The sequence below is a fragment of the Agelaius tricolor genome, unplaced genomic scaffold, assembly GCF_023055355.1.
Source record: "Agelaius tricolor isolate 1412-34295 unplaced genomic scaffold, bAgeTri1.0.p SCAF_17, whole genome shotgun sequence".
Lineage (NCBI taxonomy): Eukaryota > Metazoa > Chordata > Aves > Passeriformes > Icteridae > Agelaius > Agelaius tricolor.
Window position 1 is genome coordinate 2,706,591 of NW_027269277.1, and position 22,865 is coordinate 2,729,455.

The 22,865-nt window shown below is 37.9% G+C and overlaps 1 protein-coding gene across 4 annotated transcripts in view; it reads right to left on the reverse strand.

The window, feature by feature from the left end:
• Positions 1-22,865, reverse strand: part of PCDH11X (protocadherin 11 X-linked) — a 431,181-nt gene that overhangs the window by 332,985 nt on the left and 75,331 nt on the right. Inside the window, exon 5 of one of the 4 annotated variants that reach the window (XM_071442170.1) lies at positions 15,977-19,842. The exons of the other annotated variants lie outside the window; for them this stretch is intronic. Coding sequence (XP_071298271.1) covers positions 19,837-19,842 — 6 coding nt within the window. The 3' untranslated portion in view covers positions 15,977-19,836. Of the gene's footprint in view, positions 1-15,976; positions 19,843-22,865 lie in introns of those variants that run through there. 4 annotated transcript variants of the gene reach the window in all.

Consider the following 22,865-nt stretch of genomic DNA (forward strand, 5'->3'; position numbering starts at 1 on the left):
TGAGCAGTGGCAATAGGCAGTGGTAACAAGAAAGTAAATTTACAACAGAATACAGGGTGTGAATATCTTTGAATACGTTGATTTATGGCCATAAAAAAATTCTTTCTCCTTTTCTTTCTGAACCACTGGATGACATGAACATTACACTTGTATGCTTAATTAGGGATGTCATTACAATTGTTATGGGAAAATGTGTTCACAAAATGCAGACAGCTACACAAAATGCAAGCTAACGCTGACACAGACACTGGTTTCAAAGTCAGAAAATAAATGGTTAATTCCTTTGCCCAGTCAAGATTTTGATGAGTTACCCACTTGGGCAGAAAAAACCAGCAGTTTTCTAGTTTTAGTAGGCTCATTAAAACACCATTAGTTTACTTTTAACCTTGGTACAGAATACAGTCACTTCATTTATTATTTTCCTGCCATCAGGGGCGAAATTCCAAAGGATATTTTCTGGGCTACAGATATCACAACCAAGAATTTCTGAATGTAGCTAAACCCCAGTGTTATATTGGTAACATTTGGCTTTGTTGACATCATGCCAAGTTAGATCTATGTTTCCATAACTTATCTTCCTTCAGCATTTTGAAACTTTTCAGGTGATTTTTGTGGAAGCAAATATATATAACAGAATACATTTCCTCATATAAATGACAATAACACAAGGCCAGGTCTAAGAGATGTTCCCACTTTGGTAATCAGTGTAATGTCACTACACTGCACTCACTCTGAACTCAAAGAACTGCTCAGTGCTAATTTATGCTGCTGGATCCTTCTGGGCCATCATTGCAATCATGCACTCCCCATGTTCTGCTGAATGCAGTGAGAATCTTGCAGTACAAGCAGGTCAGGTTTGATTTTTTCATCTGCCTTTAGAAATGGCTGGGATGTTGCAGCCTGTTCAACGCCATGCAAAAAATGGTGGTGCTTTTACATTTATTTTTTTTTCTAACTTAAGCATGTTTTAAGATATGGAATGACAACAAAACCCCTTACCTATGAGAGTAAAGAATATAAAAGAGGGGAATCTCCAGCAATCTTTAAGATATCTGCCACAATGCCAAACCATTTTTCACCTTGCCCACAATATGAGAGTTTGGTTCTGCTTTTGCACCCACTGAGCCGGGTGAAAAGCTGGGGATCAGGAGAGGTAAAGGAAGCAGAGTCTGTCAGGTGTCAGAGTGCAATGTTTCTGGGATGTCCTGTGCTTCTGGAGTTCATGGCTGAAGGGTCACACCCAGCTTTCTGTCAGAAATTAGTGTGACCTCACTGAGATGTGACTTGAAAAGATCTCTGTGGGATTCTTGATTTCGTGTGACTGTTTGTAATAAATACACAAGAAATGGCTTTTATACCCCTATTTTCAATTAAGGTTTTTAATTATGGCTATAGCTACAGTTTTCCTAGATTTTAAAACCTCAAACTGAATGGCAGTGATGCTACTCATGCTAGCAGAACAGGAGAGGATAAACCCCATGAAATAAAAACAAAGACAAAGATAAATCTCTCCAGTTGCCACGGTGCACATCTTATAAGTACATGGATGGAATCTATTCATCATCTTTATTTTATAAGCAGGTAGAGAGAACCAGAACTTAGAGAGCATCACTCAGGGAGAGTGAACCCTATAGATTTATCTTAATTATGAAAATGTGACAGACACTATCTGACAATAAGTGCAAGTAAGACTGGAAATGAAAGTGATGGACTTCTCTGAATGAAGAATTAGACTTTTATCTGGCATCTTTCAGAGTCGAGTGGCCATGTTACTGCTTCACAGGCATTTCTATTATCTGTAAGAGTATGAAATCTTTAGAGAGCAGGAAGGCAAACAGATTCAGATTGTGTCCTTTTTCTGTTGCTGTTTCATTCTAAATGATAATTCAAAAAAATGCCAGCCCTAAAAATTTGTATGGTGATTTTTATTTTAAATATTCAGTAGGATTTCAGTGTGATGTATGATTATGAGATATAAGAATTCTGTCCTTTTTTATTAAATAGAATTTATCCTAGATTCTTCAAAAATTAAAATTAAAACTCATCCTTACTTTCCTAGTCATATGGAGGTTTTTCCCTCACTCTGTTCCCCAAAGAGGCTCCAGCTGCCTCTGCCTGGTGCAGAATGCCATTATATAACAAATAACTCACAAACTTTTCTTCCCAGGGAGATAAAGTGTGTTTGGGGTGTCTGTACCAGGAAACATCCTGCACATATCTTGTCCACTCTCCAGTTACCACCTCTTCTTCCAAGTCAAACCAAAGCAGAGCTGCTCAGTGAAATCCTTCTAATGGAGCACTATTTACAATTCACAGCTCAGCAGTTCCTTTTTAGGGTGAATCAGGATAGTCCTAATCCAGACCCAGATCCTTTCTGGGTTCTGTTCTTGGTTTCCCTCTAATCTGTGGCTTCCATCTGCTGTGAGAATTCTCCACAATTTAACACCAACACATAAAGATTCCTATAGAGCACAAGCTCTGAGTTCTCTGGAGTGGTTCATTATATTCACTTTGCTCAAAGGGCAATTGTTCTTAGACTGCGAATTGTTGAAGGATAATTAAAGAAAATTGTTTCAACTTAATAAAATCCTTTTTGCTGGCCACCTAAGAATACTCAGTTTTGTGAAGTGATATAGTTCCTTTAAATAATGAATAACAAGGTTAATAGTTCCTAATATGTGGAAGAAGTGGTCAATAATTCACAGTAGTAATTACTCTGAATTTTTTTTCTTTTTCAAAAAGCTTTCCGTGTCCTTGTTATGGGAATGTAGTTATGAGAGACTGAAGACTACTAAGCTCCATCTTTTGTTCTAGGTATAGACCAAATAATACAGATGATTTCCAAATGGGGCGTTTTTATGCCCTCTGAAAAATGAAAATCTATGACTGTGTTTATCTGACTGTAGGGATTCCAAACAAACAGTCATTAGGTTCTACTATGAATAGGTTCGTTAACTTTCCATAATAAAAAAAAAACCACAACTTTTTTCAGTGAATTTTGGGATGACACTCAACAAATTGTGCTACAAGTGAATGTTGTTGTACATTTATCCACAAAATTATAGATAAACAGAACAACTGGACAGTAAAAGTTTGTGTGAAGCAACTTCTTCAGGAAGGCAGCACAGGAGTTCTCTTCAAATAAAGGCCAAGAATTATCACATCACAACTCTCTCCTAATTCACCGAATCTAAATCTCGATTTCACCTTTTTCCAGTATATATAACAGGCACTGTCTTGGGTAACACCTTGGCCCTTCTGTTTGCCTGAACATTTTGTTTCACTTAAATTGAAGATTTCCCACTCAATTTTCATTGGTTCCCACCTGCCCTCTCTCAGGATGACGGCTGAGGATGACCAGCACACTTCAGCCACACATTAATCACTTTATTGTCGTTATCACATTATCACATTAATGTCTTTATTGGTCAGAGATCTCTGATTATAACTCCTGAAATGGAAGAATTCCCTTCCACTCCTTCAGAGTAATCTCCCTCTCCTGAAAAGTGTTCAGATCATCATTCCTGAGCTGGCAATTCCTGCCCTCTCCAATTAGCAAGGTAACATTGCCATTACGCCTCACTTGGACCAAACCACTGTCCTTCCAACCAGGCTGGTCTTGTTTCAACTCAGATTCACCCAGTCCTGCCTTAACCTGGTGAGGGAACCCCCAGTGAACAGATGTGAGCAGCAAAGAGAAGCCTTGATTTTAATGGCTCCAAACACAGGCCTTTGTCAGCCCTAAATATTTAAACATTCTTTCTTCTGCAGACATCTGTAGGCAACTGGTGAAATAAATGTGTGTACACACACATCTCTCTGATTAATCCAACCCAAAGTAACTTCTGCTTCAAATTTGAGAGTTAAACTACAGTTTAATTTGGCATAATGCTCGGTTTAGCTAAATGCAACACTTCATTATCCAGCCACACAGAATTGCCTGATTTGATATAATGTCATAAAAGGTATAATTCTCAGTGTAGCCCATACCAGTCTGGCATGTGGCTGAAAAGATGGATCTCTAACCTGTACAGAACACTGAAAAATTAAGTAATTTGAAAATAAATCAATATGGCATTAGATAAAGGAGTGGCAGTAATGGAGTTATCTGTAACTCCAGCCTTTCCAATGACACATGCATTCTCTGTTAAACTCCCTGTTCCATCCTGGCTGCCTTCTTAATGATAACCTGGAATGAAAAGCAGATAAATGGAATTCTGGAGAGCTCCGTGCATTGGCCCTGCTGTGCTTCCCCAGGAGTCAGTGGCTGGTTCAGCAGAGAGCAGAGCTTGCCTGGGCTGTTTGAGAAGCCCAGCTTGGGCATGTGCAGAAGTTGGAATTTCTGAACAACAGGGATGACCTCACACTCTGCCAGTGGCACTCAGCAACTCCTGAGCAAGTGCAGTTGCCTCTGATTCCCCTGTAAAGCAGGAGCACTCCTTCACCATGGCAATCAACTTCCAGTGCTTTGAGTCAGTAGAAGTAGGTAATAGAGGGAGCTAAAAGCAGATAATGACCCTCGATCATCATAAGGGTCATTAACTCCAGCAATTTACTAAAATACTTCACTTTTTGGTTGTTGTTCAGCACTTGAGATCATGCAAAGATCCTTGGTTGCATATAAAGCTCCAAATGAATCCCATCCTAGAGAGCCATAGCAACCTTTTGCCACCGAACAGAAAAATGAAACGTGTCAAAGAGCAGTGAGGGAGCCACGATTCCAAAATTTTAACCTATGGAATTTCCCAGGTAAAATTAACACAGCAAGAAAAGATGGGAGAAAGGAGTGCAGAATATCACACTGGTTTCAAGGCACAGGAAGAAGCACACACACAACAAAATAATCTAGAGAAGGGCACTCCAGGGAAAAGACCTATCCCCACAAGCACCCAATAATGAAAGAAAACTGGACATAATGAAAATGAACCTCCATTAATACGATTTCCCAAAAGGTCTTTTCTTTTTTGTATTAAATTTCAACTCACACATCAAAGTGAGTGAGAACCCAGGTGATTGGTTTGCTGCTAAAGGACTGCAGATTTGCTCCTGATTGAGGAAAATTGTGTGGGACTGAATTGCATTTTTAAAGGTTAGCAGGACACCTTATGCTCTGATATTGTTTGTTCTTATTTCATAGGGCTTTTCCTCTTGAGGTTTCATCTCCTTGTGGTTTTCTTGGAGTGCAAAGCTGTGAATAAATAAAATGCAATACATTGTACAGTATTGCAGAGAGGTCTTCATAGAAAATAATTTCACTTCTTCATCATGCTTTTATCTTGCTCTTTTTTTCCTACAGTAACAGCGTGCTATTTCTCCAAACTAGAAGAAAGCAAATTACATGGAGCATCAGATAATAGCTGTAACTTTGGTTTTCCATTAAAATAGCTACAAGATGTAGCCTTGAAGAAATCAGCCAAATAAGAAATAATGATAGAAACTCTTTGTTATGGTTTACCAACATGCAGCCATTAAAAGTAATTTTTTTGGGTCAAATTATCTAAATAGAAAGTGGATTAAAATATGGGTTGTGTTGAGGTTGGATTTTCTCTACTCCTCCAGTTTTGCATGGGAATATCAGGACTATTCAGAAAGGTTCAAGTCTGAAGGCTCTCCAGTCTGAAATTGTTATCACAGAGTAAGAGCAGCTTTGTCTCACCAGCCTAAAACATGAACTCTGACAAGGCAGGAGCTGTCCTTATGCTGAAAATGTGGTTAAAGTATAGAACTGTATTACAGTGGAGTTTAATTTCAGTTTTCCCACAAGATAAGGCTCTCTTCACCCCTCACAGTGCTCCTTCCAAAGGAAGAATACATTAAAAACCTCCCAACACTTGACAAAATTCCTGGACTTCAGCAAAAGTTGTGCAAAGAAACAAGTTTCTTCTGCTTCAAATATTTCAGTGACATTTCAGGAGATTCTAGATTTAATTTGGATGAAATCCTCCCCCTCAAAGTGCCCACTTCCCATCTTCCCATCACCCTACTTCCAACTTCTGCTCCTACACTCCTGCATAAAGATGCAGCTGTGCTGCTCAGTCTTCCAAAAGTTTCATGGAAGGGGAAATTGGCAACTGACTGCAATATTTTCCATTTATAACCCGTCTCAGAATTGTTATCCTGAAAAATTATCATTCTTAGTCTAGTTTTTTGTTTTGTTTTGTTTTTTTTTTTCCTAAAGCAGCCCTGGTGGCTTAATCCAAGAGGAGCAGGAAATCTCTAAAAGCATTAACTCAATGTAGGCTTTGTGATAGCAGTTATATGCTGAAATATCCAGTGTTTTCTGAAAGAAGCTCTCTGTGCACTGCCTGTCCCACAGCTCAGGATGACACTGACTGCTGTCACCATGACATTTTCTGAAAAATCTCTTTGCCAGGATTTTCCTCCTGAGAAGCCTCAGAGGAAAAGAAAAACAATAATTATCTGCTGCTGCTGTGGAATGCAGCAGGTGCATCTTTGATTGGGCCATGTTGGTTGTTTCTAATTAATGCCCAATCACAGTCAGCTGGCTCGGACTCTCTGAGAGTCACAAGTTTTTGTTATTCATTCCTTTCCTTTCTATTCCTTTCAAGCCTTCTGGTGAAATCCTTTCTTCTATTCTTTCAGTACAGTTATAATATATCATTTTCTTTTAATATAATATACATCATAAAATAATGAATCAGCCTTCTGAAACATGGAGTCAGATCCTCATCTCTTTCCGTGTCCTGGGACCCCTGTGAGCACCAGCACCCTCTGCCTCCTGGCCCATGACATGGATTTTATCTGGGGAGGCTGTGCTGCCATGGGGACTGTCCCAGGTGTCCCCAGTGCCACCAGTGCCAGCACAGCTCACAGGGTGTGGCTTTGCCTCCCAAGGTGTGGGAGAGGTTTTGCAGTGACTTCTGTGAGCCAGAGAGAAATTTGATAGGAGGATCAACCCTGAAAGGAGGATCTACCCCGAAAGAATTTTCTACCAAGGTCATTGACACAAAAACCAAGAAGGAAAGAAGGATAAATAAGAGAAACCTGTAGCTGCCCATTCCAAGGAGCACTTTGTTTGTCTTTCCTGACTAATGAGTAAAGTGGAAACTGAAGAGTTTTGTAAGAATGCATTAAAAGTATGCACAGTATAATAAAAACAGTTTGAAGCTTTTTGGAAATGGAGTGTGTTGATTTGTATTGTCTGTCTCAACTACAACCAAGGTTGGATGTATCACAGGAAACAAAATCCTGAGTGTTGGCACCAGTGAACTTTGCAAAAAAAGCAAGTGCTGACACCACCCACTGCCTGAGGACATTTCTCACTTTCTCCTGATTCATGGTTTCCATTCTGCTGGGATGAACCAGGATCCACTGAACCTCTCCACAGCCCCTTTCCTTGCTGTGTTTATGCTGGTTATAACTGGTGTGCCAGACAAGTAGAATGAATGCACTTGGGTCTTTGTCAGCTTATGGCAAAGAGTAAAGCAGGTGAATCAGACTGGTGAAAATACAGATACAAAAAGGATTTTATGAGGAGAAATTGATGGTAAGAAATATGGTCCTTTTAACACAGCATATCATTTGCATATCAATTTATTCCAGAGAAATAAGGGGAAATGTATCAGAGGATTTAATCTTTCTCTACACAGTAAAATGTACTAATATTTCAAACAACTTTGAACAACATACATGGAACAAGCACCCTAACAGTAGAGTCAATGGAGGTGAAAATATCTGAGTACAATACTTTCACTTACTTTGAAAACTCCTCTCTATGTTATCCATCTTTTAATTGCCTCAACTTTCTAACCGAGAGCAATCTGCCTACAGGACTGAAGGTCACGGCTTCAAAATGTTCTCAGCTTTGTGAGCCCTGGTTTTTTAAATTATTTTTGTATTAGATTTCAGAAACCATCTTACTCAGCCTCAGCTATCTCAAAGCCAAGTGCTCACATAGTTACCTCCCACAGGACCCAGAGGAAAGAGAGTCAGTGACTCACTGCAGCTTGTGTGAGCTTGAGACAGCTACAGCAGTGATTCTCTCTGTGTGGTTTCTGCCTTCACCTCCTACAGAAGAAATGAATTCCAACCTAAGTCTTTCATTTAAAAAAAAAAAAATTTCTGTTACCTTTGCAGTCATTCAAAACGGAAACCATTATCACTTGGAAGAAATCACACTGAATGTCTGTCTGCCACATCCAGAATTCCATCATCCCAAGTGGATGGTGGGGCTGCAGGTGCTCTGCTTATCCTCTGTGCCCTGCTCTGACAGGAGAGATCCAGGCCTGAAACACCTCCTCTGATCTCCCCTGTCAGCATTCCTGCTCTAAATGTGCTAAAGACAATAAAAGGAAGCCAAAAATTGTGACAAGTGAAACATCACCTCAGCTCTTCTCACACTTCTCCTAAACTATTCACAAGATGCTGGTGTGTAGGAGGATTTGGCCTGACCCTTGTGTTGGTGAGATCCCAGCAACACCTGGACATGGCTCCATGGACCCCCATGGGCTCAGCCAATGCACTTCTGCCTCCCATGGAGAAACCCAACCATCCTCAACCACTCACCCAACACCAAGGTGACAAAACTAATTTTTCTTTTATTTTCTTTCTTGTTCCCATGGTAAGGAAGGGGTTTTCCATTCCCACCTATTTTTGCTTATCCTCTCAAAATATTGTGACCATCTGTCCCATGGATTCACCTTTCCTTCTCACTCTCCTCTTACAGCTGCTGTTGAGCTGACCCATGAGGTTTTGAAGTTGTCATTTTTGTCTCTGTAATTCAAGTCCTTGGTTGATCCAGCTGTAAAGATTTAAGCTGGATCAACCAGCCTCTCTCTTTCAAAAACAAAATTGCTATTAAGCCTTTCTGACCTTTTATCTTTTTCTTCCAATCTCAGGCCACAGGATGGCTAAAGGAAAAACAATTACAGAAAAGAAAATCCATACAAAGCTTACAACCACACACAAGTCCTGGAACACAAACAGGGAAAGCCAATCTTCCACAGCCCCTCTGGAAGATTATGATACATTCACTTGAGAATTCCCATCACACTACATTTTTCAAAAGTGAAACCTCCTGTTCCAGCTCCTCATTCTCCTTCCTAAATAACACCCTAAAAAGAAAGCAATTAAAAAATTAACAGCAGACTAATAACCCCATCCTACCTAAACAAACAAAAGCTGTCCAGTCATTGACCCATTATATAAAATTAGCACATGCCAACTATTGCTTCATTGTACCAAATCTGATTTTGTCTCTCATGAAACCCAGAACTGCTGAGATGTACAAATTAAAAGTGACTGGTCAGACACTTTCTTTTCCTGAAATAATTTAAAAACAAACAACAAACAAAATTAGTTCCACTGAAATGAGTTCAAATGCTACAGAATTCATTTGGAATGACAGCTTATACTGATTTACCCATAAGGTTGTGACATCCACTGGTAAATTATAATTTATTAATAGAGCATTTTGTGTTTGAATATGAAATAAACTGGCAAATTTTTTTTTTTTAGATCAGATGAGAAGTTACTGAATTCAAGGTTCATATTTCAGCACAGAGTGTTCTAAACTAAATACTTCCATTAAATACAGATCCACATTCATGACTTGCAGTCTTTAAACCTGTCTGATGTAAAATAAAGATTAAGTGGCATTTTTCATCAGGACTTGATCTTGATAAAAAGTCCTTTTTGCAGATATATTTGATATTCAATCTGTTTCTGTAACAGCCTCAGCATCTCCAGTGTTATCAAAGCCCAGCAGAATATTTTCATCTTAATAATACAAAAGCAGACTTTGTGTTCCCAACCCTGTTCTCTCAGATTATCAATATAAAAGCTACGATTGACACCAGTTGTGATTAAATCTGAGCTTTTGTTTGGGCTGCTTGCCCAAGGAGAGGAGGTTCTCTGGCTGCTATGGCTTTGTCTGGCCACCCCTTTTTCCAGACCCTGGCACTGTTGTTTTCAGGGATAAGTACAGGGCGTGTTCAGGTGAGTTCTAGTTGTGGTTTGATGAGTTCCTGCAGTTTATCAAGCAGGCACCTCGTGCCTCTCACTCATTTCCAAAGGAGAAAACACTAAATGAGTTATTCAGCCCACAAGAGAAAATTGGTCTCTTTGATATTACCCAACGAAACAGGTGAGATTTCATCAAAACAGCAGCTGATTTCTACTCCTTTTAATTTTATTTCCACGTGATGTCCACTCTAATCATTCCCACATGATTTTGGAAAGGTAATGATGATTCATCAGTTCCTATAAAAATTTCCCATAGTATTTAAAATTCTTTTTTTTTTTTTTTTTTTTGCTAAAGGTCATCAATAAATTTGGGACCTCAGTCTTTTAACCCTGAGTTTTAGCATTTTCTTTTTCTTTTTAGCATTTTAGATACAGGGAAATAGTTTATGAATGCAGCTTTACAGTGCATTTAAGTAGAAAATGTAAGAAAACGTATCATGTGAGTATTGTCAGGAATTTTACTTTTGTAGTTCTGAGGGAGGAAAAATAATATTATTTTTATCAGAAATTTTCAATTTTCAGATAATATTATTTTATCAGAAATTTTCAAATTTTCCAATTCAAATTGCAATTTTTCCACTCAAATTTTTTGGAGTTTCAATAAAAATAAATAAGGAAAAAGAACATATTAAAAAGAATGTTAATTTCATTAAGTAACAAGAAATGTCTGAAAAACATTGAGTTATAAACAGCCATTCTACTGCAGAGGCATAAAAATACAGTCACAAAAAAAAAAAGAAAATCCATCAATGTGAATTATATCCTGCAGATAATCATTAAAAATATTTGCTTTGCTCTGCTTTAAGTTTTTCTTATTTAAATATAAATTAAATGTATCTAATATAATTTTAAATTTTCATGCTTTTGTCCCCTTTTAAAACACAGATATGCTTATTCCTGAAGGGACTGTAGATGGCACAGGGAATAGTTTTAACACAGAACACAGAAACTTTGAAGTATTCTCCACTTTGCCATGGAGAAAGAACAAACCCTTGGAACTTTTGATGTGTAAAAATGGATTGTGCATGAAGATTCTGTTTGTGGGACATGGACAGATTTCACTCAGGCAGTCAATGCCCTCAGAAAATAAAACTCCAAAGGGGCTTTGTTTTTTTCATGACAAAATTTCAGATTCTCTCATCTATCTCAAGAAAAATTATGTTCTTCACGAGTGAGATTAGTGCAGTTCATTGTGTGAAATTCCACAGTTATCACATCCTCATGTGAATTTAATAAAGCTCAGCCTTAGCAGCTCTTGAACAGCAGCCAAGCATTTGATTTGTTCTATTTCATTTTATTCATTTAAATGCATCTTGCTCCCATCTGGAATAATAAAAACAAACAGTTCAAGGAGTTATTGTGTTAAAAGGGGGCAATGAAATAATGGAATATCCCCTTCCAGCCCCCCTTTTCCTACCTCTGGCTGTTTGATATCCATTGCAGAGCTCATGTTGCCATCTCCTAATTCCTCAAAGGCAGCCTGTAAGAGGATTGTCAGGACAGATGTTGGAGCCCTCTCACAAGTGAACACAGCCTGGCTCAGCCCTGCTCAGTGCTTCAAAGCCAAACTACTGTAACTAATAAATCATGCTTGGGAGCTGAGAGCAGATAATTGTATATCTTGTACACAGGAAGCATCAAAAGCCTTTTTTGCCTCCAATTACGTTCTCCTGGTTTAATTGCTCCTGTCAGAATCATTCCTGTCTGCTTTTAATATCCAACCTTTGAGAGAAGTTGCTGAAGAGGTTTGATGTGCTCATTGTGAGCGAAACAATCAAGATTGTGTCAGCTTCTCAGGGCTTTCATTACAGCTAGAGGAAATTCAAATAAAAACTCACAACATATCTATAAAATAAAGATGAATATAAAAGTTAATGAGCCGTACAAGTGAGCAGCAAACAGTGCACTGGGGGCTCACCCCAAAAATGCACACAAATAGATATATTTAAACTATTTACACACAAATAGATCTATTTAAACTATTTACACACAAACAGATCTATTTAAATTATTTACTATTTATAAGTAATTTGAATTCATTGGATATTTATACACGGGGGTAGTGAATAAGGCATAAGGCATGTGCATAAAGACATTTAAGATTCTGATTTCCACTTAAACACCTCTATATTCTTTAGGATCCTATTGAGGACTCTATATCCTATTCTAATATTTTCTTGAGGAAATTATTAGAAGTCAGCTGAACAAGACCAAGAGAAAACTGATCTGAAAGAAGCTGGTTTTGAGTCCCATGATTGGAGTAGGTGACTCCACAGATCCCTTGGAACCTGAATTGTTCTATCATTCTATGATCTTTAAGAATTCTGATGTAAGAAATAGATAAATATTGTGGTTCTAATATATTGCCAAGATTTACACACTTGGCACTAATTGCCTTGGTTATTACCACAGTGCTGGTGTCAAATGTCAAATTGACACAACACCAAGTGCAAGATCCTACAAATGTCTGGATTCTTACACAACCCCAACACCACAGTTTCAATATATTCATATAAAAATAGGAAAACATGGCAAGAAAATCTTAAACCATCCGTTAAAGACAAGAAAACAAGAATCTCACAGTGTTAGACCTTGTATTATTTTCCAACAGGGAAGAACAAAGACAATATTTGATGGACAGGACATGAAGTAACTTGGGTTAAAATCTGGCCAAAGTGATAATGCACAGAAGTGGGGGATGAAGAACGAGAATGAATCAGGGAAGATCATTCAGCAGGGACTGATTTACAACTTTGGCCACATGAATTTTTTAAAATGCATTCATCAAATCCCCCAGCCTCTTGTTTGCAAAACCAGTAGGTTTGATGATTCCCCCATGGGTAAGCAAACACCTATCTGTTTATCCCTGGTTTTTTTTTGTTGTTGTTTTTTTTTTTTTTTTTAATTAGTCACAATATCCTTTTTGCTAGATTAAAAATCTACTCCAGGCTGTTGAAAAATCCATTCAGCCTCATGTTCCTAAACAGCAAGAAATGTCTTTGAAGAGTGGCTTATAAAGAAAACAAGAAAAGTTTTAGGAAATTATCTTTTTGTTTGTATATATCTATGTGTATAAGCTTCTACAATGTATAAAATGAGAATTAAAAAGGGAAGGATTCAGTGTGTCTAATGAGACACTTTGAAAAGTATTAGAGATCTGGTTTTGGATAGAGTCACTTATTGTTATCTGAAGGAAGAAAAGCCAGATTTTCTTGCGGGATATTTGGTAAATCCCTTGTTCCCACTCAGGTGTAGAAAGAATTGCAGATCAAGGTGACTCAGCACGGACTGTGAGCAGGGAATACAGCAGTGCTGATCACTGCTAACAACAACAACAACAACAACAATAATAATAATAATAATAATAATAATAATAATAATAATAATAACAACAACATCATCTCCCACACCTTTCCAAGCGGCAGCCGCTCTCAGCCAGAGCTCTCACTGAGTTCTGAGTTCAGCACCAGTTGGGAGGAACAAACACTTCTTGTACAAATTGCAGTTGTTTGGGCTTCTATCTTTGAAATCAATAGCAATCAAAATCCCAGCAGGCTGGAGAAGTTGTTGCTTCCCTTCTGCTAGGCTTGAGAACATAATCCAATGTTTTCCTCCCCTCTTGAAGTTTTGTTTACAAATAGACTTATTTAAACAGAAAAGCCCTTTTCCACCTTCAGTTTGATTCCTTGGTGTGTTGGCTACAGATAGTTTCATGTTCAACATCTCCAAAAACAGACTTTGGAAAAGAGAAGACAGGAGCTAGAAAATACTTAGGCTTTCATAGTGTATAATTTAAAATATCTGTACCTATGTGCTTAGGTAGTTATAATAACTGGGTACTAGCAAGCAAAAGCACTTGCTGTTAAATTCATTTCAAGAAATAAAAATGCAACAAAGCTAGAAGACAGTTTATTGTTATACAAAAACTGTAATTTTACATCAGGTAAGTTTAAAAAAATTAAAATCAATATTTTTGTACCATCTTTAGGAATGGAAATAGTTTCTTCTAGTTAAATAGAAAACTGTACCATATCTTTTTTCCAAGTCTGTGTTACTTTTCTTCTTCACTTCCAGCTCCAAACCCATTCTTTCTCAAAGAGAGGGAAACAATTTTAACAATCTATAAAAATCAGTCAATAATACCATAAAGACACCTTGCCTTTCAATCCCAATAAATCCCTGACCTGAATCACTTTTCAGCCCAGATGTGAACACACAGCCACACGTTCAGATATATTCAGTCAGCAGCAGAATTCTGCTGCTTTCATCCATAATGGGTCAACACTAATGTAATTAATAAAATATGTGACTTAAACATGACTTAAAACTGCATCTGCAAAGATCTCTGATGTGGCACTTAGGATTTTGATTCAGTTTCACACCACAATAATAATTATAGACTGAAAAGTTCTTCCTTTCCCCTCATCCCTTTCCATCCTAACTCCTCTTAAGTCCTGAACAACCTTGTCTGTGCAGACACTGGCCAAGTCTGGTTGTCAGAAAAATCACAAAATTTTGAGTAATTTCCAATTACTCAAATGCCCTAAACATTCCAAGGGAAGGACATCCCAAATTCCAGTCACCTGTTTGACGTTCATTTTTTTGTCTGAAACACACGTGCCCAAGTGTCTGGAAAAGACCAGAATTTGTCCAATGGTGGTTTCTTTCTCACACAAGAGAGGGAGGGGAAAACCAGCAGCACATGGATGGTTTAGATCCAGAGCTAGGAAAAGTATTTTTGTGGGAGAAAACCCATGATTGGAGACTTTCATATCACAGCTCAGGAGCAAACAGAGAACAGGAGCAGGGGGCACCTCACCCATCCAACAGCCATGGAAGTTCTCTCAGAAAGGATGAAAACAACACTGAGAACAACAGAGCAAAATTCAGCTCCTGATCCTTAGCTGGAATTCAGTGATCCAAAATCAAACCTCATGCTTCTGATACCATCATTCAGGTTTTATTGGAAATAAGGGAATTCAGCTTGAATGAACACCTTCCTTGGAAATGAGAGCACAAATGCATAGCACCTATTTAAAAGACTGCAAAAAGTCAATAATGCCCCTGAAAAAATTCCTGATATCACACTTAATATCCATCTCTATGCATATAAATAACTGAATTTGATTTACATGTGTTTATTTATGAAATAAGCAGAAGCTCACAATTTGGAGAAAATACAAATGTGTCGTTTTGCTACATTTTCAGTGGTAATATACCTACATAGTGTACCTACATTTTCAGTGGTAAAATTTAAGAATATGAGTCTATTCAGTAGAAAAAAATGGATTTTAAAATACTGAGAGACAGTACATGAATGAGTCAAATAACCTAGTGAAAGAATCATAGCACTAAAACTCAGAGCTGCACTTTTCATATTTGTATCCTAACCTCCCAATCACCAAGAGTCATTTTCTCACATATTGAGAACCCAGTACATTCTCAGAAGGGAAGACAAATCTTCCCAAAAATCAAATAATGTGGCAGATTGAAATCCTTAGAGCCTGGCTATCTTTCACAGCAAGAGATATTGAGATGGGCACATCTCTGCAGTTTCAATATTTACTGCCTGGAACTTTTGTTAATTGAATGTGTGATAAATGTGGATGGACACCCTCGTGCTCCCAATATACACAGGCAAACAAAATACAGAGACAAATACAAACACCCCCCACGTGCATGGAAACATCATTGGGAAAAATGTGACTCTTCCTGCTTAGATTTCTTTGAAAACATTGTAGGCAAAAGAAATGTGCTGTTAGAGAGTTTGAGGTTTTCAAAGAGGCATTTTCCTTCATATTTCTTCTTGTAAAGCTTACGTGTGGTTGAGTTATTTAATAATCATGGCTCCTAAACTGTGAAAAATACTGGTGAAAAATACCAGTCTCTGTAGAGGCTTGGTGGTGGGCATGCATTCAGCAAACAGGCCAGAGGTGTATTTAAAAACAGGGCTGCTCCAGAAGGTACACAAATATCATCTCTATAACAAATCTCATCGTCAAACCAAATTTATTTTAGAAATAGATAAATAAGACATAAAAGGAACAGTGCTCAGTAATTCAATATGAAAGCAAAAAATATATATTCAAATCATTTGTTAAAAAGATTTTACAAATAATAGGTAAGACCAGGATACACCATAAATACATGTTTTATGGTAAAATGGGAAATCACCAGAAAAGTGTAACCAAAAAAACCCTGCAGCATTACAGTTTATGTTAAAAATATAATTCTATTTACATCACAAACCAGTTTTGTTCCTGACAGCCCCTGCCGCCCTTCAGAACTGAACTCAGAAGGATTTAAATCCCCCAAAGTTCCTGCAGCACCTTGCTTGCTCTCAGAGGTGTTTGAGGTCGGGTGGGAGGAAGCTTTGGTAGACAAATCCATAAAAATTCCAATAATTGGCTGCAACCAGCTCACCTGAGAGCCAGCCCCAGCTGCTGTGCTGGGGGCTGCAAGCAGCCATGGGACCACTTACACCTAAAAGTGGCAATAAATAAAGAAGTTTTCTCTTTGTTCAGCCCCACATTGCACTGGAACCAAGCCCAAGCTCTGGGTTTCCCTACAGACACGGCCTGGCTGCTCTGGAGATGGGGCAATGGGCACCAGAGAAAAGGGGAGTTCCTTGAGAAGTTCGTACTGAGGTGACTGTGGTAATTGCAGTCTGAAATATGATAGATATACTGATATTCCAAAGAAAATATCATGAGTTGTCAAGTTCAAAATGAACATTTGGTCAACTCAGTGATTTTTGCTCATAAATTCACTCCGACTTCTAAGCAGTCAGAGAAAAAGTATTTCTGTAGGTGAAAACATTTGAGAAACAGAGTTGGTTTTGAAACACATATCTAGCTTTGACTCAGGATACTAAGATTATTTCAAACAAAAATAACAGAATTTTTTGACTGGCTTTGAGCACAGAAATGTGTAGAAATTAATATTCAGCACAGACACACATATTTGGTCAATAACCATTAGGCTTTCATGTACCCATTCAACCATCAGGAGGAAATGAACAAGTTTCATACCAGTCTATGCAAAAACAACTTCTTAAAAAATGATATTTAGATGTAAGAAAACAAAACCAGACAAAACACATGAAACTGAGCCACTTCAGAGGTTTCTGGCTTTCCCTTAGGGCATTTGGAAGGTTCTCATATTTTGGCTGGGTTGACTCATGAGAGAACCAGAGGAGGGAGATTACTGATTTGGACCAGTAATTAAACCATCTGATGCACCTTTTATTTCATTTATGTAACTTTTGGACATTTTTAAATCATCCTAGATGCTTTTAGAATTGTTAATTGGTAGACTAGATTGGTAGGACCAGTGTAAAACCAGGAAAAAGATCTTCAGCTAAGTTAAAAGCAAAGGAACTCAAAATGAAGTATATTCCTCTCTGAAAGCACATAACTGGCACATCTGGTACAAGGAAGGTACTTATCAAATCTTCTCTTCATACTCAGTGTAAGAAAGTAGGCACTTCTAGAGGGTATGCAGTCCTAAAATCAAAATAACCTGCTCCAGCCTATCTATGTCTTGTCACCACAGAGAAAAAAAAACTGAGGCCAACTACATTTTCATTTGAGATGACTAAATTTCATTATTAAAAAAAGGAAAACATAAAAAAAAAAATCCCAAAAAAAAGTTTGAATGTAAGCACTGGAATTATTTGGTGCTTCTCTTCATCAACCATTAAGTTTATGTACAGGGGTTTTGTCAAAAGGGAAATCCAACCTAATTCTCATAAGGAGACAAATCCAAAGACTCAAAGTCAAACCAGAAACTCAAAGCCTCTGCAACCATCCTGTCTGCCTGACAAACCACTCTGAATGGGGCCCAAGGGCTGTAACTCAAGCATCACTGGATTCTCCCATCACCCACCTAGGAAACACCTCCACAAGCAACTGCAGCAGGAGCAGAGCGTGGGACCCCAAACAGCACCTCTGGGAGAAATCCCAGCATGAATTTTAAATGGCTGAGCTGTGGCACTGAGTCAGTAAATGTCACTGCATGTCTGACCACTGGGAGTGTTGGGGGATTTCAGTTTGAAGCATAAATGCTGCAAGGCTGCTAAAAATAGGAAGAGCAAAATGGTCTGACAGGTACATGAAGTTCTTCCCAAGAAAATTATCCCATCGTGGGAAATGAAAAGCTCTCTGTAACAGTCATAGCTATAATTATGCAATACAATATGCTGAATTACAATACGTACTTCATTATTAATAGAATTTATTTTACAGATCAAATAGCCAAATACACATTGGTTTCTTTTTTTAAAGAGCCAGATAGCAAATGTGGAGCAAACTATAGGCAACAGTCATGGTAGACATTCTGCAGTCCAAGAACTGAGGCAACGTGATTATTAAGTACAAGCCTATAAATATCTTTACATCAAACATACAGCAATGTGTAAGAATTCCATGTTGTAGTCTAATTCATGAATCATTAATAACTTTTTTCTTTAAAAGAACGTTCTATATACTGTATACATCCCAGTTAAAAGCAGTGTCTGTATTTCATTTCATTCTAGCAAACTAATATTACATGTCTTCATATAAGTGCAGAAAACAGGGTTCTTTATACTCCTTTGCTTCCTAAGAGATTTTTGCATTGCATATGAAATTCTAATATTATAGATGATACATATTAAGCATTACTCCCTAAAATGTGAGGCAATATACAGGAACTTGCAACCAACCTTCAAACAAAGCTATGATACTCAAGTTTTATTTTGTAAATGAGCCGTGCTAAATAACAAAGGATAATATAAAAAATTTTAGTAAAAAAAAAAAAAGAAACAACAAACAAAAAAGCCAACCAACCAAAAAAAGAAAACAAACCAACTTTATAGAAGAATTATTGGGGAAGAAAAATAAACAACAGTAGGCCATTTACCTCCATGTGCTGGCTAACAGTGAAAAAATTGTGTCCACTATTTCCTATTTAATACACTGAAAACCAAGCCACTGGATTTATGACTTTTTCTTTTTAAATAAAAACACTTCAAAAGGTTAAATGTTTGGCACCTGTTAAATAGGCATTATCTAGACTTCAGCAAGCAAAATGAAAATTAAATTTTCCTTTTAAAAGTTATGTGAGTGCTTTCCAGTTATTTAAAAGGTGACCATTTATTACAAAATGTTGTGAGTAAGAAAGCAGGAAGTACTAGTTTTTCACTACTACTATTGTGCCTAAAAAATGAGAAAGCAGTGACTTGATCATTTCTATTTATGATCCATAGCAGCAATATCATCATTAAAAATATTATGGATACATATAAATAACACTTAATTCTTAACATGTATAATGGTGTTATAAGTGACAACAACTCAGTTGTTTTTCTTTTAAATGCAGGGAGTATAAAGAACTTTACATTCTCTTTTTTAACATATGAATAAAATTTATTGCTCCCTTTTAATATATTCATAGAAACAAAATTCCTAATTGTTTCAACTAAAATAAATAAGGACAAAAAAAAAATCTGGGACAAGAAGATGATTACAAGCAAAATAAATTTACCATAATCACCAACTGTGAAGAAGGATGGGTCACATTACTTTTGTTTTCTTAGCAAAACTACGTTATAGAACACTATAGCACAACGTACTAAAATTTCTTTGTCTTTTCCTTTTAAAAAAATCCTTGCCCTTGATACCTTTCAGTAGGGCAGCTTGAACAGTTCATGGTCACTTCCAAACCCCTCTGGAGATGAGTCGATAAATTTCTTCAGCAACCAGAGCCAGGACAAAGGGCTTTCTCGTGCTATTTCCTTGTTCCCATGTTTGCTGGCTTAACATCATTGAGTACACGTACGACTTCAGTACATAACATCAGCTGGGATGGCCTTCAGAGCTGGCAAACAGAGAAACAGCATGAGAAAAGCCCTTTCCTGCAGCATTTGCACCATAAATTGTCATGTTCGCGTCCAAATTTCTACCGAACCTCGAGCGCTGCGCGGTCTGAGGTGTCCTAAGGAACCAACCCCTCCTGGGGTGCCTGTGCTCTACACACAGAGCACAAATGCTGCAGCAGAAGGAGACACAGAAATAGCTCCCATGGATATTATTCTAAATTTCTTACTCCTTTTTTTTGCTTTATCCACTCAAACCCAAAGTGCTGCTGCAAGACTGGAGCTGTCTGAAGGCTGCTGCACCACCTAGAACTGGTTCTACAGGGGTTTTGTGGACTTCATGCAAAAGCAGAGCTCCTAAAAGCATAAAATATTTTTTTTATTTGAAGCATTATTTTGCATCTTTAATCTAAATTTATCATCGGTGGGTTTAGTCCTAAAGATTCACAGAAATTAAGCCATTCTGATCAATTATTGGACAGAAAAGAAAGCACTGTCAATACCACAGTCCCCAAGACACCAGCCACTCACTGGTCAGGAAATTGCTATCAACTGCAGACTATTGAGTGCAATACCTTCTGGGAGAACACAGGAAAATAAACAAGTGTGAAAATTAAACCAGAGTTAAGTCAGACATCACTGTTAGCAATGGTTTATAGTTAAGTAAGACATCTGAAACAGCACAGTTGGGTCACAAGGAGAAAAAAGTAAACTTTTCAGTTATCCCACTGAAAAAAATGATGGGAAATGCACTTAATGTTTGAAAAATGACATTGTTTCTGTCCCGAGGCAAGTGGCTGTTGGAGAAGGAATTGTGTGTCATTCTGCACAAAAGTCACTCCCTTATTAATGCTGGAACCTCCTTTACCAACTTCAGGATAAACTCAGTCAACGAGACCTTACTGGGGAAAAAAAGAAAAAAAAGAAAAAAAGGTGCCTTTGTTGGCTCTGAATTTTTTTTTGTCATATTAAAAATCTTTCATTATTTCCTCACACAAAACACAAATTCCTTTTTCACTCCTGTTTATGCTCTGTTTTTGCCTTCTGCTATGAGGCAAAGGGGGCACTTTGCAGATACCTTCCTCCACGCTTTTCTAGTGAAAAGTATTAAAAGAAATTGTTGAAGATTTTCTACCAATGTTGCACAGAGGAAAAGCATTTTCTTGACCAGCTTTACTTCAGTAGTGATGCACATTTAAATAATTGCTTTTAACTTCTGACTCGCACACTTTGACTCATATTCCAATTAGAAATCTCTTCTCCAAATTCAACTTTTTTTTTTTTTTGGTGAAATGTATGTACCTGGCAGCAGATCAGAACCACAAGCAAAATTACCAGTCAGAAAAGTAAGGTAAAATAACAAGAATACTTAGAATCACAGTAATCCATTTTGAAATGGCTTTTAGGAAGGGCTTATACCAACAGTTATTTAGCTAAAATTTAGGAGAAAATGTTCTTTGAGTGTAATTTACTCTGTATCTGTCAATACAGAACACCAGTGCTATGTCTGTTTTACACCTCAGAGCAACAGCCTTGCCTACTGATGATTACAGGATTCTAAATTAAACTCACTGTTATTACACAAAATAAAAAATCCTGCAGCTAAATATTGATGGAACAGGTGAGTTTCAGAGCTGTTCTTTTCAGGAGCACTGCAATATTCCTTGCACTCACATCCTGAGCACACTCTTCTCACAGTGTAATGACATTACAGCAGATTTTAAATCAGAAACCCAAATACCCCATAACTGTAAGCAGGTCTAAGCAGGCAGTGATAGAATCACAGAACTGCAGCAGTGGGGACTCAAAATTCAATATATTTGAAATGAGGGCTACTTCCCATTCATGTTTCTGTAAGGAGGAACTTATGTCTAAGTTTCTTACTCCTTACAACTCATGCAGCTGATGTCTGCCTCCACCAGCTCCTAACAAACCAGCAGAGAACTTAATCTGAAATTTCTATTCATGAGTGTGGATAAGTTCATAGATGAGAGAATCCCACCGGCTGAACTGCACTAACCAAGATTTGCATCAGCAAAGTGACAGAAATCCATCTCCATGCCTGCTCCCTCCCTCAGCAGCTTCCCCAGCAAGGTGCAGCTGAACTCACTGGCACACCAGAGACCTGTGGGGTGCAGGGAGAACCCCCAAAAAAGGCAGAAAATCCCAGATCAGAGCACATTGCACCTTCCAGCTCCTGCACTGGCAGAGGTGCTGCCTCCATGGGCACTAAAGTTCCTCAAGTCAGAAAAATCTTGTTCTGGAGTGAAAGATGACAACCCAAAAGGCCACAGGACCCGAGTGACCAGGGGTAAATTTGCCAAGGTTTCCCCTGTCCCTCTTGTTTGCCTTCTGCTGTTTCCAAACTAAAGGCACATCTGAAATATCATTCAGTAAAAGAAAGGGACAAGAAGAATAGAATGCACAGCAAGTTCTGATCAATCTTTGCAGCTTTAGCTTCTTTGAATCAAGCTGCCACAGACAACACTGTGCTCTATAATTATGCATGTTTTGACTAGACAGGCTGATACCTAGGCAGGCATTTGAAATGTCTGAATGCTGTTTTAAAGTGCATGAGCAAAGATTTCAGATTTTGAAATTGTGTTACATGAAAATGAGACTGAAGCAAACTCCTCTCCCTTCTTCTCATCATCCCCATGCAAATGCAAAGAGAATTAGAAGATTTGTGTCACTGTGGAACACTTCACACACTTTGCTCCCACTGAGGTGAACGTCAAAAGTAACTGAGCTTTTACAAAGCTTGCAGGCAAATAAACTTTAAAGATGCTCTGTGTTTCTGCACCAAAGAAAACTTTCCTGAAGCCCACAACTGCCAAAACAATGGAAATCTGATGGCACGGAAAGTCAGTTTGATTTTTATAACGCTCCAGATATTCTAGTTTGAAAACCCTTATTAGGAATAAGCCCCTTCACAATTTAGCACTTGGACAAACTCCTTTAAAAGAATTATCTCTACTACATCCCCCAAAACAGCATTATACTCTGAGGGTCTATTGTCACTGGT